The sequence below is a fragment of the Poecile atricapillus genome, chromosome 23 (genome assembly GCF_030490865.1).
Source record: "Poecile atricapillus isolate bPoeAtr1 chromosome 23, bPoeAtr1.hap1, whole genome shotgun sequence".
NCBI lineage: Eukaryota > Metazoa > Chordata > Aves > Passeriformes > Paridae > Poecile > Poecile atricapillus.
In genome coordinates, this window is record NC_081271.1 from 2,386,627 (window position 1) to 2,402,500 (window position 15,874).

The 15,874-nt window shown below is 46.2% G+C and overlaps 1 protein-coding gene across 4 annotated transcripts in view; it reads left to right on the forward strand.

The window, feature by feature from the left end:
* Window positions 1-15,874, forward strand: part of SRGAP2 (SLIT-ROBO Rho GTPase activating protein 2) — a 104,644-nt gene that overhangs the window by 27,253 nt on the left and 61,517 nt on the right. For 3 of the 4 annotated variants that reach the window (XM_058855682.1, XM_058855683.1, XM_058855685.1), the window contains exons 3-4: window positions 6,108-6,300; window positions 13,783-13,945. In XM_058855682.1, the coding sequence (XP_058711665.1) occupies window positions 6,108-6,300; window positions 13,783-13,945 (356 nt within the window). The remainder of the gene's footprint in view (window positions 1-6,107; window positions 6,301-13,782; window positions 13,946-15,874) is intronic. The other variant, XM_058855684.1, reaches the window with a different exon arrangement.

A 15,874-nucleotide genomic window follows, 5' to 3' on the forward strand; every position in this document is an offset into this window, starting at 1 on the left:
TCCCAATCCCATTCCCAATCCCATTCCCGTTCCCATTCCCATCCCCATTCCCAATCCCATTCCCAATCCCATTCCCGTTCCCATTCCCGTTCCCATTCCCATCCCCATTCCCATTCCTGGCTGGATCCTGCTGTCCCTGGGCTGTGCCCTGGCTCCTGCCTGTGCTGAGGTCCCGTGGCAGTGCCAAGGGATGGGGATGGGTGCGGGACCACCAGGCACAGCTGGGTTTGGAGCTGGGCTCTGCCCAGGGCAGCAGATCCGTGTGGGTGAGAGCCTCTCTGTTTCATCTGGGCGGGAGCTGGCGCTTGGTGGTTCTGTTTTGCTGCCATCCCACTCCTTTCCCAAGCTTGTCATCTTTTTATCCAGCGTGGCACTGGGGATGGGGCGGGGACTCCTTGGGAAAGCCGCAGTGTGGATGCAGAGATGGGCGAGATACTGAGCAGCAGCTGGGGCTGCTCGTGCCTCCTCTGGTGCCCTGTGCTGGCAGCCTGTGATTCACCCTGCTGCCATCCAGCCAGAGCGGTTCCAGCTTACCCAGGGAAGAGCTGAAACCCTTCCTAGGGAGGGACATGGTCCTGCTGGGAGCAGGAACGTTGTTTAGAGTCCCTGAAGGAGGGCTCTGGGCTCTGAGGTCACTGCGTGACCTGTAGGAGAATGAACAAGTTGGTACAGAAGATTTGGTTCCGTATTCCAACTTCATAGGACGCTTAAGCCTTAAAAAGTTGAGTTTGGGAAATTGTTTTTCAGAGGGTGGATGTTGGGTGCTGTACCAGAGCCCCAGTCGCTGTGGATATCCCCCTGCCCCGGGTGGAATTGTTTGATGAAAACACAAATTCTTGCCAGGAGCTCTGCAGAAATCTGTTGTGTTTGGTGGAGTTTGAGGATGCTGAGGATCATGGAATGCTTTGGGATGGAAGGGACCTTAAAGCTCATCTCATTCCAGCCACTTCCAGCTTGCTGCAAGCTCCATCCAACCTAGCCTTGAACACTTCCAGGGATGGGGCAGCCACAGCTGCTCTAGGTGGGGAATGACAAATGGGACTAAAATCTGGAAGGCAGAAGATCCTTCCTTACCCTCTGAATTCATTGTGAGCTGGACCTGCCTCCTGCATGCTCCATGGGATGTTGAAAAGGTGCTGCAGAATGGGTAAAAGTCAGGTGATGCAGCTGTCCAGAATTACACAATGATCTGTCCCTCAGTGACCCAGGTGACTTTATAATCTGGTGATGGAAACGAATAAATGGTTTGTTTGAAGCGGATGGAAAACTTTGTGTGGCCGCTGAGGGTGTTTGCGTTATGTAGCTGTCAGCCACGTGAGCTTGAAATACAATAGGCAGAACTCAGCAATACAGGGCAAGGCTTGCAATAAAAATACCTGGTGTTTAATCCTAATTTTGCCACCGGCATCTTGACCTTGAATTCAACGTGTGCTTATTCACCCTTGGAGCAGAATTTTCAGGAGGTTGTTCCTTGTCTTCATCGACCGCCGTGGGTGGCATTGCCAAGCTCTAAAGGAAAGCAGAGGGAAAGGCTTTTTTTGGTGTTTAAAGTGGCTGTTAACCTAATAACCTGTGCAAATTAAAAGATGCAGAAGCAGTGGATTCAGGGCTGGAGTGGTTGTTGTGACTGGAGACATGAAAAGGTCCCGTGTAATTCGGTGACCCCCGGGTTAGAGCACGCACGGCCCCGACTCCGCCAGGGGATGTGCTCGGAGCAGGGCCGAAAAAAATACCTTCTGCTTGTGTAAGCAGTGGGAAAACAAGCAGACACTTTATACTCTGGAAAGCCTCAGGAAATTCCTGCATTCTTGATTTTATTTTGTGGCGGAGGACTGCGGGGTGTGTGTTTGAAAGATGAGCAAGGTTGCCTCGCTCCGGCCCAGCGCCACGGCCTCGATAAGCCAGGCCTGAATGGCTCATTGTTCCCTTCGGGAGCACGATCAGCTGTCACTGCTCCCCTCCAAAACACTGCCTTTATTTATAAAGAAAAGTGCTGATATCGCATTTCACACTGAAGGAGAAGTTGCTGCTTCTCGGTGCTGTGTGTGAAGTGTCCCAGCTCCAGAGCCAAGAGCTGTGTTGTGATTTTCTAATTAAAACACTCGTGCTCTGCTGATCTTGTTCTTGAGAGCTGCTGGTTTTTTTGGAAGTGCTCCTTTGTAGTTCTCCTTTTGCTCCAGGAGGTGGTTTTCCAATTGAGAACGTGAAAAACGAGGTTCACATAATTTTTATAGAATTTAAAAGTTTAATAAAAAAAACAATTAGGAGAAAAAAATAAAGTAAAATATACAGATCTGGCCGGGTGTCTCTGCATTCAGCCAAGAGAGCACACCTTACTAACAAAGGATTGTCCCTTAAAAACAGAACCCTACCACATATCCATAAATTCTCACACATATTCAGACATTCTTCTTAGGATCTTTGGTGTTCTTCTGTTTAGTTTTCTCTTGCCCCTTTCCCAATAGATCAATCTTCTTGGCACCATTGAGATTTACATTCTCTGATACCAGAAATGCAATAAATTCCTCCCCCCCAGAGTTCTGGTCACTGCTGTCTTCATCTGGATAAGATATTTACAAAAGGAAAAAGAAAGTGTCTCCAGCTATCTTTTTCAGTCTTTGGGTTATACAGACAAAAGTAGTTTTTGTTTTAATGCTATGTCATAGCTTAACATACATGTATTCTACCACTATTCCTAAGTTTCATCAATAACAGAAATAAAGAAAACTACATTAACACAACAAAAATTTCCATTCTTATACACATAATATTCATTTTAATATTTGCAAAAAGCCAACAATATATGTAACTATAACAAAGAACATCCAGTTTTGCTGGGTTGTTGCCCTCATAACAAATCCATCAGTTGAGGCACCAAGGAGGGTGGGTGGTCACGGTCTGCCTGAATCTGCTATTTCCATCCCTACCCCAGTCATCTCTAACAAGGTGTCTGCTGTTCATCCATGCTAAAAGGGTTGCTGACTTCCAAAAAATTGCAGATGAGCAGTCCCTAAATGCACAAATAAAAGCGTCACAGGCAAAATTTGCTGTGTTTGAATCCTGACTCTCTTTCTTAATGTATTTAGCAGAAAACACCAGATCTGCTCAGGTGGGATCCCTTTCAGTGAGTCCTCAACTTCGTAAAATTAGTGTCTTTTGTCCAGTAGCTTCTGAAAAGGTTGCAGAGTTGTTTCTGTGTTGGGAACATCCCTTTTGGTGAGGAAAGGGTGGAGGAGAAAACACAAAGGGAGGAAGAGCTTTCTAATGCTTCTTGTGTTGAAGAATGTTCCTTTTTGGATGTCAGACCTGCAGGTGAGTATCAGGTTAAGGATCAGGAGAACTGAGTGATGGCAGCAAGGAAACACCACCTTCCTGGCAATTTTGGTGCTGTTATCACCTCCTTTGCTTTAAAAAGTCTTAATGGCAAAGCCTCAGGTGGGATGGGGGTGTCTGGTTTGCATTTCCCTGGTTAAACCTGTCACTCGTGCAGAGCCTTGCAAATCCTTGAGTGGGTTTGTGGCCCCACGAGCTGAGGGTGTGCAGCACACATTGAGCAAAGTTTTCCATAAATGCTGGCAGGTCTGATGTGTGTGAGCATCCCCGTGGCCCTGCCAGTCCTGAAACACCAGCTGGGATGGAGCAAACAACAAAGGCAGCTCAGAAGCAAAGGGATCTCCAGGGCTGTGGTAAATGCAGCGTGCAGGTTTCACCTGGTGTGGATTGTGCTTCCCTGCACAGCCAGGGTCAGGTTCTATGGATGCTAACTCTGAAACAGAGAGCGTGTGGAAATTGCAGGCCACACAGCTTTCTCAGTCTTGCCTGAGAAAGTTGCCTGGGAAATCATGAGAAGGAATTAAAACAATCCTCAGAGACAGAAAACAGCCTTGCAGGTGCTGTTTGTCTGTTCCTTGTTTTCTTGCAGGAGAAGGTCGAGGGGTGGTGAGTCCCACTAACCAATGATGGTGATGTGTTAGTTTACTAACCAATAAGAGTTTATTTTCTGTACTTTCCACATATTGGTCTATAAAAAAGACCTAAAGTAATAAACTGAGAGAAATTCTCCTGATCAACTCCTGAGAGAGTCTGTGTCGTTCTTCTCACCGTTCCTAATAGAGTGACAAGGTTCCTCATGGATTTCTCTCCTCAGCACCCTTAGAGGGTGCAGAGACCTCCCTGGGGTGACCCCACACTCTTCCCACCTGAGCTGGGGCATCCCTGGGAAAGCGATGGAGCTGGAGTGGTTTTGGTTACAGAGGTGCACAGACAGCTCAGGTTGATGTATTTGCCTGTAGCTGTGTTTCCTGGTGAAGAAACACAGGTTTTCTGGTTTTTTAAGATTCTCTCCTGAGGAAAAAAAAGAGATCTGACCAGCTTTGCCCCCACATTAGTGATGACTCCTCCCTTTCCTCCTCGCAGCAAAAGCCCCTGGGTACCACAGGCTGAGAAGTTTGGAACGACCAAATTCGGTGCTAATCCAGGTCATCTTCAAGCTTGAAAACCCCACATTTGTGCAGATTTTTTATTTTTTTTCCCCTCTTTCTGGCAAGCCTGACTGGGAGCCGTGTTTTCATACATGTGGTTTGGGTTTTGGAGTCCTTAAAATAAAGATACGGGGTTTTGTTCACGGCGAATCCCGGATTCCCTAAATCCATTCCCGCAGACGTGAGCACGATCCGAGCAAACTGATACTGGGAGTGCATGGCAGGAATTAAACCATGGAGGTCCAGATGTTTGTTTGTTGCTTTTTTTTTTTCCTGGGCAAAGGGACAAACTCCCAGAGGAGCCAAGCTGCTCTCTGTGATTTTCCGGATTTCAGGAATCAGCGGTGAAGTCGCCGATTCCTAAAAAAAATTGGATTTGGGGAACGCTCCCTCCTCGCCTTCCCTTGTGGTGATGGAGTCGTGGGCGCCTGCAGTCACAGCGTGGAGGTGTGAGGAAAGCTGTAAAACCTGAAATTTTATTGCTGGTTCTGGGTTCAGCCTGGAACAACACGTCAGGAAAGCTTTGGAGGGAGCAGCGCTCGCAGTCAGGCCATGGCAAATCTCTACAGTTTGACTGCTCAAAGACCTTTAGATGAAAGGGCATATTTTATTGATTTCATGTTGAGTTTATTGCCTGTGTAAAAGCCAAATAGCCTTTGCTGGCGGCATCACTGAATATTTCTGCATTTTTAGGCTGGGACTGACACACTTCTGCTGTGTTTTCTTGCCCTGTTTGACCGTGAGTGAGTCATTTTACTATTCTGTCCCTTAAATTCAGGATCAGTGGGATAAGGAGAGCACATGGCTAATGGGAAAAGCTTTTACGTTTGTAAAATGTTTGAAAACTGTTTGTAAAACGTTGTGTTAACGTAGAGACATTCATAGTAATCATGCTGTGATTATTATGAATATATATTAAAAATTCATTATAATATTAACACCTATATCTGTGTGCTTTATGGGGTCCTTAGATGGAGATATGTTGCTTGCAGATATTTTAAAAGGAAAAGGAGCCTATTCCTGGAGATGATTCCCTTTTGGGAAGTGCTCTGGTGTTGGCTCTCCAGAGGGGTTTCTTCATCTCTTTCATGGCTGGGTTTATAATGAGCTGCCCAGCTGGAGACTCAGGAACAAACTGAATAATCTGAATTTGGTGCCTTCAGGGAGTGCCCCAGAATGTGCAATGTCTTGTTTCTGCATCAGGAGAAGTTTGCAGAGGAATTTGATAGAAATTCCCTGAAGTGATCTGCAGAGCTGACGTGGGGGATTGTAGCATTCAGTCCTTTTTCCAGACTGAGATTCAGTACATTTTTAGGCAGTGACCACTCGTTCCCCATGCCAAAAATGCACTTGACACTTGTAACTGATGCACTTTTCAGCAGCAGAGCTTTGCTGTGCACCAGACTGTGGGGTTTGGGATGGATTTCATGGGATTGGTGTGTCCAAGATGCAACCCCAGTCATTTTCTGCCTGCAGATAGAGTTAATCACCACAAAGGAGCCTGGCTGACACACTAACGAGGAAACATATTTTTTAATGATTATTTGCTGGAGAACTGTGGTGTTTTTTGGTGGTGTTTTCTGTGATGGGATTGTGTTTAATCTGCAGTGCTTTTATTTGTTGCAGAGATCCGTGCCCAATTGGTAGAGCAGCTGAAATGCCTTGACCAGCAGTGTGAGCTTCGGGTCCAGTTACTGCAGGACTTGCAGGATTTCTTCCGCAAGAAGGCAGAGATTGAGATGGATTACTCCAGGAATTTGGAGAAGTTGGCTGAAAGATTCCTGGCTAAAACTAGGAGCACCAAAGACCAGCAATTCAAGTAGAGTATTCGCCTTTTGTTTCTGCCCTTTTTTCCCTGCTGTAGATTTGATTGCCAGGACAGGAATGGAAGTGAGAGTTGTTAGAGTGAATGCAGGCACCAGCACTGCTCTGAATTCCAGAGCCAAACGTTCCCCAAGTTTGTGTTGGACACAGAAGCCATTCCCTGTTTCTGGGTGCTCATTGATGTCAATAACTCCTGGTAGGATGTGTGCTGTTAATAGGGAATGGGATGTGAGAATGTGCAAAAGGGAAATGTGGGCAAAGCTGTGTGCCACATTTGATGGACAAAGCCAGGATTTCCTTCAGTGTCGATGGCTTTGCTTTTCTGAAGGGAAGCTGTTCCCAATCTGTTCCCTGCTGTCAGTTCTCTGTTTTTGGGATCCCACACACGCTCTGTGTGGGAGTTGTGTTGCAGCTCTGCTACTATCACTTCAAACAGCAGGGAAATAAGGCCAGTAGCGCTTCCAAAGAGAGCTGTGCCACTGTGGGTGGGGAATCCCTGGACACCGAGCTGCTGGGACTCAATTAAAATCTAAACATGTCCTTACTGACAATCTCTGGACTCTCCTGCCTGAAACATCATTTACAGGTGGGTCTGGCCATGCTGCTGGGCTTGTTCCTGGATGTTCTTCCCCTTTTCTCTGCCTTGGGGTGACTGATTGTCCTGGAGTGACAATTCTCTCCCAAATTTGCCCTAAACCAGGACACTGATGCAGATGGAATTTGGTTTCATGGGTTTACATCCTCCTGGTTCTTCTGAGGCCCTTTTCCCAGGAGCAGGGGCTGTGTGGGTGAGGAGGGGGCTCCCATCCCGTGGCTCCCATCGGGGCACTGCTCAGCCTTGTTGGGTTGTGTTGTCAGGGCAGCAGCTGGGGAAAAACACAGAGCAGCAGCAGCAGCAGCAGCCTTGGGATCTGAATCATTTCTGCTTTGGACATTTCGGGCTGAGAGGATCCATCTGGGGCTGCCCCCGCCCAAAGCGCGGCGTCACTTTTCGCATTGTTTGGGTCGGGACGTTCTCCCTGTGTTTGTGTTGTTGCTGTGTTTGGGGGGATGTGGGGACACAGCAGCAGCTTCCCCTTTCCAGCAGCAGCTCTCTTTGTGGAAGCCATTAAGGAGGCACCATTTTAGTTTCCTGTCTGCACAGCTTTGATGTCATTCACTTGGGTTCTCATTTAGAGCACACGTTGTGCTGCCTCCTCAGGAAAGGCTGGCTCCAGAGCAGAGCTGTTTGACAGACTGGGGAAGGGTTATTCTGCATATCCATCTCAGAATCTGAAGGATTTTTTTTCTTTTCCTTTGGAGTGAAAGTGTTTTTGCAGCTGTAAACTGTGCACATCCTGCACGTGCCTTTAAGATGGCACTAAAGAGATGGTGTCTAGAATTACAATTTTCATTTGCAGTATGATCAGTGTTTTCGGTTGATTTTGTTGTTATTTCTGGTGAAAATTGAGGGGATTTTCTTTATATTACGTGATATGAAACATCCCATCAGAAACACTTTTGTATTTGGCTTGACAAAGTTGTGTAGAACTTCTGCTTGGGGATTTAGAATGAATTTATAATGTGGAATTTTTGCCCAGAGTTGAATGGAATTCTGCAGGATTTTCAGGGAAAGGGCTGCTGATTTCACTTTAGCAGCAGCTTGCTCCTGCCAGAAAAACACCTTACTCTTGGAATACAGCATCCCTGCGAGGTCTGAGTCCTAAATACACACATAAATTTGGTCAAGAGTTGGAATAAGAGAAAAAGAACACAAAGTCTGAGGCTGCTGGGTGTGTGGTCAGCAGTGGCACAGCTCAGGCTGGCCATGCAGCATTTCTGTGCTCATTTTTGTGCCGGCTCTGCCAGTCAGAAGAGTTCCAGATTGCCACAGGGATCCATAGGGGAGCAATTCCCGCTGTACCCACCTGTCCCCAGCTGAATCACAGTGAGTATCGTGGCTGGCATCTCTCGTGGAGATGCTGGAGCTGGAATCCCATTGGGAGCCCCCATTTGATCAAAGGCAGCCATCATCAGCTCCCTGCTCCTCGGGATTCCACATCTGCCAGAGGAGCCTGCTCTGTAATTGCCTGCCTCTGACCCTATAAATACCCCATAATAACCTGCTCTCCCCACAACCTGCTAATTATGTGGAAGGTAGCGTATCATTCCCTGCCTGCTCCCTGTGGCACATCCCGTTTTTAGATCTCCTGACACAGGGGCTGGGAGGAAATCTGTCAGGCAGCCACCCTGTCATTTGCATGTGCTTTCCTGCTCTGCAGCTATTATGGAATTTGGGTTTGTCCAAGGGAATGCTCTCCAGGGCAGGAGGCTTCGTGCTGACCCCTGAAATTGGAGTTTTTGGATTCCTCCACACTGGGAAGAAGCACAGGTTTCAAGGAAAGAGCAGCGTGGGGCTTCCCAAAGCCCAGCGAGGTTTGTTTTTCTTAGATGTGGCCATGTTTGCATTGAGTCACAGGAATGGTTTGAGTTGGAAGGGACCCTAAAGCTCACCCAGTCCCTGGACAACTTCCACTACCCCAGGTTGCTCCAAACCCGGCCTTGGACACTTCCAGGGATGAGGCAGCTGCAGCTTCTCTGGGAAAGCTGTGCCAGTTTCTCACAGGAAAGAATTTCTTGCTGATATCCCTTCTAAAGCTGCCCTCTGTCAGTTTGAAGCCATCCCTCTTGTCCTTCCAGCCCTTTGTAAATCATCTCTCTCCATCAGCTCCTTCAGGCATGGGGAGGGCACAGCTGGGTCACCCCAAAGCTCCTTTTCTCCAGGCTCAGCCAGCCCAATTTCCTCAGCCTCCACAAACCCAGCTCTCAGCCCTTCCTTGCAGGAGAATTTTCCAGGTGGGTTTTGAGCTGGAGATGGCTGGGCCTGGGCTGAAAGGGGGCTCAGATTGAAGCTTCACTGGAGCATCTTAAAATGATTTACAGGGGTAGGTGTGTGTTATCCTCATCTGACGTCTCTGAAGAAGGGGAACAGATTGATTTAGCCAGGGTGACACAGGAGTTGATGGCAGTTGGATACAGCCCAGGTTTTACTTGATTTTAACTTCTCTGCCATGGCTGTTAGACCTCACTGTGCCTCTTCTCTTTCAAAAAGTGTTGGGTTTTTTTTTCAATGAGGTTATTAAAGGGAATAGCCATACACAATATTTGGTGTTTATATTATATATATTCCTGATACCCTTTCAAAGCCCAGGCCTTGTAACTGTGGTTGCTCCAGGAGCCTGTTTGTCCCAGCTGTGGTGCCTGAGGTGTAAATCAGAGCATCAGGTGTAAATCAGGTGTAAATCAGGTGTAAATCAGGTGTAAATCAGGTGTAAATCAGCCATCTCACAGCTGGCTCTTGGGTCTGAGGCTCCCTGCAGGGCTGAGTGTGAATTCCAGCCCCCCAAAAAGGCTCTGTCCCACTGCACTCAGACCCTGGGACCTCCAACCCCAGCCTTCAGTTCTCCTATTTAATGTGATTTTTGTCCTGGAGGCATTTGCCTATTCAAATAATCATTTAACAATATGAAAACCATGGCAAATCTTGAGTGATTGCTTTTGAGGCAGAAAATGGAAAAAAAAAAAAAAAAAAAGGAAAAAAATAAAACCAAAAAAGAAAAGACAATGCTATTTTTAAGGCCATATTTTAAATCAAGATAATCTTTGGAAGCAGGATCCTGAGTAGCAATTGTCAGCTGGAGAGCTGAATGTCCAGGATATCCCAGCATGAAATTCAGATGGCTTTCTGGCAGCCTTTGCCTTGAAGTAGAAGATGCAGAATAAGTCTGGCAACCTTCAGGCTGAGCACTTGTAAACAACAGATGTTCATAACTGGAATCTTTTGGAAGAGAAGGGCAGGGAGCAGCATGGATGTCCATGCTTGTAATTCTCAAAATTTACAGTTCACACCAAGCTGTGTCAGGGAAAATCAAATGTGGATGAGCAGCTTGCAGAGAAGTTCAGCTTTAATCTTCCTAAAAGTAAAATGATTTCTGTAAAGCAGGGATGATACAGATTGTGAGGGGGGAATTGACAAAAGCATTTGTGTCACGTGGGCTCCACTTACATTATTATTATTATTAATACTAATAAACATTATCATAAGCTATTTTGGTGGCTCTCTTTGCTGAAACCAAGTCCTGCACGTTTTATTCTGAGCCTGTCAGAATAAAATTCCCCATTTGGAAGGTTTTTGTAAGCATTAAACATTCATTGATTCAGTGACCTCCCTGAATGCAGAGAGCCGGGGATACACGACCGGCAGAAATGGATGGAAAACCTCAGGGAGGATTTTTGTGCTGTTTTTCATCATCTCAGTGGTGCTGGTCTCACACCACGTTGCTGTGATTGTGGCCAGAGGACAAAATTCAGACAGGGCTGCATTCAGAGGAACAATTAAATCTCTGCTCTCACTTCTGGCCTGGCTCCAGCTCTGAGGGTTTGCAGAGTTGACTGTCCCGGAATGCAGCAGCCTTGGAAAAGCCTGCTGGACACATCTTGGGAAAATGTGAATATTTTGGGGAGATGAGGAGGTGAAACAGGAGACTTCAGGTGTTGTTTTAAAGACCTCATTCACAGCAAGGATGCTCAGGGAAGTTTTCTGTTGCCATGGACAGTGGGATGTCCCTTGGAGCCTTCATCAGGACAGGACAAGGAGGGATGGGTTCAGGTGAGATATTGGGGATATTGGGGAGGAATTCCTCCCTGGGAGGGAGGGGAAGGGCTGCACAGGCTGCCTGGAGAAACTGAGGCTGCCCCATGCCTGGAAGTGTCCAAGGCCAGATTGGACAAGGCCTTTCTCTCCATTTGAATGAAAATTTTCATTCTCATCTGATTCATTCCTTCGTCTTGTGCTCCTTATGGAAATGCAGGGTTCCTATTCCTGGTTTGTGGGTGTGGTTTTAGATTTATTTTTAAAAAATATTCATTTTGTTAGTGATTATTTTTTTATTTGAATCTGTTTTGTAAGATGACTTTTCTCCTATTTCCTTGCAATCCCAACTCAGTGTTGCTGGCTTCTGTCGCTCTCCCCTGCTTGCCTTGAAGCAGATCAATCTTGGATTGTCTGCCAGTCCCTTGTATGAATGAGTAATTTAATTAAGATACTCGAGACTCAATCTTCCCTTATGATCTTTTGGAGACCCAGCTGAAACCTTTGAAGTGGAAGTTGCACAGGACCTGATCAAGATGAGACCCGAGAAACCACAGGGCTTCATCATTTGTGGTTCCCTAAAAACCTGTGTACAGCTTCCTCTTCCTGCTGCCAGCCAGCCCCCAGTGCTGTGATCTGCTGTAATTTAGGCTAACCTAAATAAACTCTCCACACTCACTATCATACACCATCTTTACACCAGGAGAAACAGTGCTTGGAGTAAATCTGCATCTTGGCATCTTCTTCCTCCTCCCCCTGCTCTGGGGGGAAGTTTGAGTCAAAAAATTGTCAATGTGAAGGCACCAACACTCTGGGAAAGTTTATATTCACATCCTAAAGTTTTTGGGTTGATTTCATCAGTTTTACCTCTCCAGGGTGAACAGGGACTCTGTCACCCTGCAGAATGTGTGGGGATGGAGTTTGGGATGGTTCTACCCACCAGGCCCTGTTGACATTTCCCTTTTCCATCCTCCTCTGTGGTGACATGGGAGCAGAGTGCCTTTGGCAGCTCCTCCAAGGGTTGAAATGGTTAAAATGGTTAAAATGGTTAATGGCAATCCCAGTTTGCTCCCTGCCATCTGCTGTGCTGAGGATTGGAGAGGTTTTAATGTGAGCAGTTGTACAATTCCTGCTCCCTGTTGGGAAAACTGCGCCCGTGGAGAAGCTGCAGTTCCAGAGGTGCTTTAAAAGTTAATGTGTGTGGAGTTTTAAAGGATGCCTGCGAGGTTTGAAGCAACTCTTTCCTTTTCTGTTCAATTTCTGCCTTGAATATCTGCTTTTTGCTGGGAAAATCGTCACTAGCAAATAATGGAGATGTTTTGCCTCCCTTCCCTGCCACTGCATCTGTACAAAAGCAAGAGCCCGTTCCAGCAAGGCACTGAAGGGGTTACTGAAACCAAGAGACAGCAAGAAATTAAAGGAATTTCAAATGAGAACCTGGCTGTGTGTGGCTTGAGCATCCCAAAGGTGACAATCCTGGCAGCGTGTGGGCTTTGGGGTGATTTTCTCCTGCAGGATGGCCTTTCATGTGGAACCACACCGCGTGTGTCAACAACCCATGTGGCGCCAGCAGCCACCAGCCACTTCCCTGGCCAGCCTTTCCTGGTATTCCTGCTATTTGCTGCCTTGGAATAGCTGGGGATGCTGTGGCTGGGACAGCTGGGCTTGGTGTGTTTAACTCCTGCAGCTCCCCTTTCCTCCATGGAAAATCCCTGTGGCTTCCTGCAGCCACAGCTCCTGCTGGTGATGGAGCAGGAATGGGGCTCTGAGGGGTTTGCAGGCAGGGTTTTGGTGGAGAGTCTTGAGGGTTTTTTGTTCCTGTGTTTCATCCTCAAACTCGTCATTGTAGCTGGGTAATTTTCATTTGTAGCTCTGCCAGCTTCAGAGGGCAGAGATGGAGTCAGTGGGTGAAGCAGTCTGGATCAGCCCTGAGCTTTCCAATTTATTTTTTGTTAAAGAAAAGAAAAAATATTAAAAAAAAAAAAAAATCATCAAGATCAGCTATTCTGAAACTCTTTATCTAAAATTATCCCTATTGCAGCACAAATCCAGCTGCTGGTGTCATGACAAGGCTAATGAAACTCTGCCCTGGCTCAGTTTTCCCATTTTCCCAATGTTTCTTTGCAGCAGAGATTGTTGTCCTTTCAAGTGCAAAATATTCCCTTTCCAGTGGAAATTAAACTGCATTTCTTTTAGGAGGAAAGATATCTGATAGAGTCTTTTACTCCAGGGGCTTTGCACCACGGGTTTTACTCTTTTCTAGATAAATATTATTGTGCTGTAAATGAATGGTAAACAGAGCTGCAGAGAAGTAAATGCTGTCATTAAGGCTCCACCTGGATTTGAAGGAAGGTGGGGAAAGTTCAAAGATGAGAAAATCAAGCTGCTTTTAGGAGTGCTGCTGTCTGTGGCTGGGGACAGATAGAGAAGCCTTCACATAATGAGCTTTGCACAGGAGACAGCGTTTTGTTTCCTATGCAGATGCTGTATGGTTCACTGGGTGCTTGAAATCTTTTTTTTATTGTGGTTAAGACCCAAATTCTTGAGACAGGACTGTGAAACCTTCTGTCAGACACTGGAGCCATCGCCCTCCCTCCCTCAGGCTCTGATTTATGCACAAAATCCTGGATTCAAAGGGAAAAATTAAAGCCTGTGCTTGGCACAGTGCAGCTTGCGTTTGCAGGATCCGTTTGTTGCATGACAAAAGCTCATGGGAATGTAGGGAAAGGGAGCTGAGGGTGGATTTTCTGTCTTCTCCTCAGCATCCCACCCACCCCACAGCTGCATTTACAGCTCCAGAATGGTGGTGGAGCCCTGTCCAGTTGTTCCTGTTTTGTGTCCTTGCAGGAAGGATCAGAACGTGCTGTCCCCAGTGAACTGCTGGAACCTGCTGCTCAACCAGGTGAAGAGGGAGAGCAGGGACCACACCACCCTCAGTGACATTTATCTCAACAACATCATCCCACGCTTTGTCCAGGTCAGCGAGGACTCAGGACGCCTCTTCAAGAAGGTAACTGAGTGCTCCAGCACAGAACTTCCCTTTGCTTCTTCTCAGACACCATTCCAGCCATTACTCGTGGTACAGCCATTTATTGGGGGATTTTTTTTTTCCCCTCTTTGTGCTTGGCTTGCCTTTGATTTTCTTCAGTCATTTTCCCCAGTGTGGCCAGTTGAGATTTGTTGGTCTAAATTAAAGCTTGTGTTTTTTCTCCTCTTAGTCTGCTCCACGGTTTTGTATGGATGTTGAAAATTTAATTAAATAAGCAGAAACCTTCCAGTTCTTCAGCTCTGAACATGAGTCAAGAGCAACTCTTTAAAGACAGAATTTTATCTGCCATGGAGAAGTAAAAGAAAAATTAGGGAGAATTCCTGCTAGGTAATAAAAGGATGTATTGTCCTTATCTGGGAAAAGGAGAAAATGCAGCTGAGGTGTCTTTTGTTTGCCTTGTCCCCTTGATTTCCACCTGGGAAGTAAGGTGGGACAGCGTGGGAGGGTTTTCCTGTCAGGATTCTGTTCTTGCAGTTAAAGGAACATGATCTGGAGGCTTTGAAAGTGCTGTTCAGGGCTGATGCCTGGTCCCTGCAGGGGTTTGTCAATGGCTGCAACATCTGCTGCTTCACCTGGTGGAATCATTGCAAATCTTCACTTTAAAAAGCCATTTATTTCTCTGCCCCCTTCTCCCACCCCCTGCAACCTGTCCTGAGCTTGGGGAGTTCTTTCTGCTCTTGCAAGGCCTGGAGAAGGGAGAAGGGAGAAGGGATTGTTCAGATATTTCTTCATTTCTGTCTGTTGCTTTAAGTGTAAAAAAAAAACCCTATAAAAAGCAGTTTATTTAGGCTGTTGGAGAATGAACAATGCTCAATATTGTGAAGTTTGATGTGCAATATTTCATGTTCAAGACGCACTTGAAGGAGCAGCATCTTGTTATGTGTTACCTGGGGAGCAGGGTGCCTGTGCCCTGTTCCAGCAGGGTTTTGTGGGGATTATTTCTCTGGGACAACAAAATCTGTGCTGTTCCCTCTCTCCTGCCCTCAGTTTTTAATGGAAAATTAAAAATATATTCCACTTTTGCATTCTGTTTCTCTTAGACTTCTCTTTTTGAAGTCACTGCCTGAGCAGAGGAGGAATCTTCTCCTTTTTAAGTAACGTCACACTGAGGCCTTTTTGACCTTTTAAAACTTTCTGGTAATTACATTATGGTTGATTAGATACTTACATGGGATTATTGAATGGCACTTACTCTTCAATTCCTCTAATCCCTCCAAAGGAGGAGTAATCTCCCTGTTGAATTTCAACAAGGGCTGTGCTGGAGCAAGGTGGCCTGGAAAATGCCTTGGCAAAGCATTACTTGGAAATTGATATTATCCCAGTTTGGCTGGAAATGGCAACTTTATCTCCAGCCCCTTATAAAGGAGGGCAAACTCATGTTTATATTTTATTTTGGGCGGCAGGACTAAAATAAAAACAAACAAATAACCAATCCACAGCAAAATCAAAAATCAAAATACCATCTCTGCTTTGTTTCTCACAGGCCAAGGGCAAACTCCACATAAATTTGTGCAAACAAAAGGCACTTGTTGCTAAATCCCAGCTACTTGTTTGGCTGTTTGCCAGGAATACCAGCTTGGCTGGAGGCCAAATCAGGTGTTTGATTACAGCTCCACTTGTGCTGGGTGGTTAAAATCAAAAATTGCATCCTCTGTTATCTGGTACCAGCTGATAAATAGGGAAATTTGGCTGACATGGACCTGGTTGTGCTTTTTCACTTGAGTCTCTTCCCTTCCTGAGCTGCAAGAAGCAGCTTGAATCAGTACAAAAGGTACTGCAGGCTAGAAAACAGATGAGGTGTGTGATTAAAATATTGCAAATCAGCTTTGCAGTGGATTTAAAGAAATGTTACCCATTTATAAACCCCCCTCAGTGGCACGTTTGTAAAAC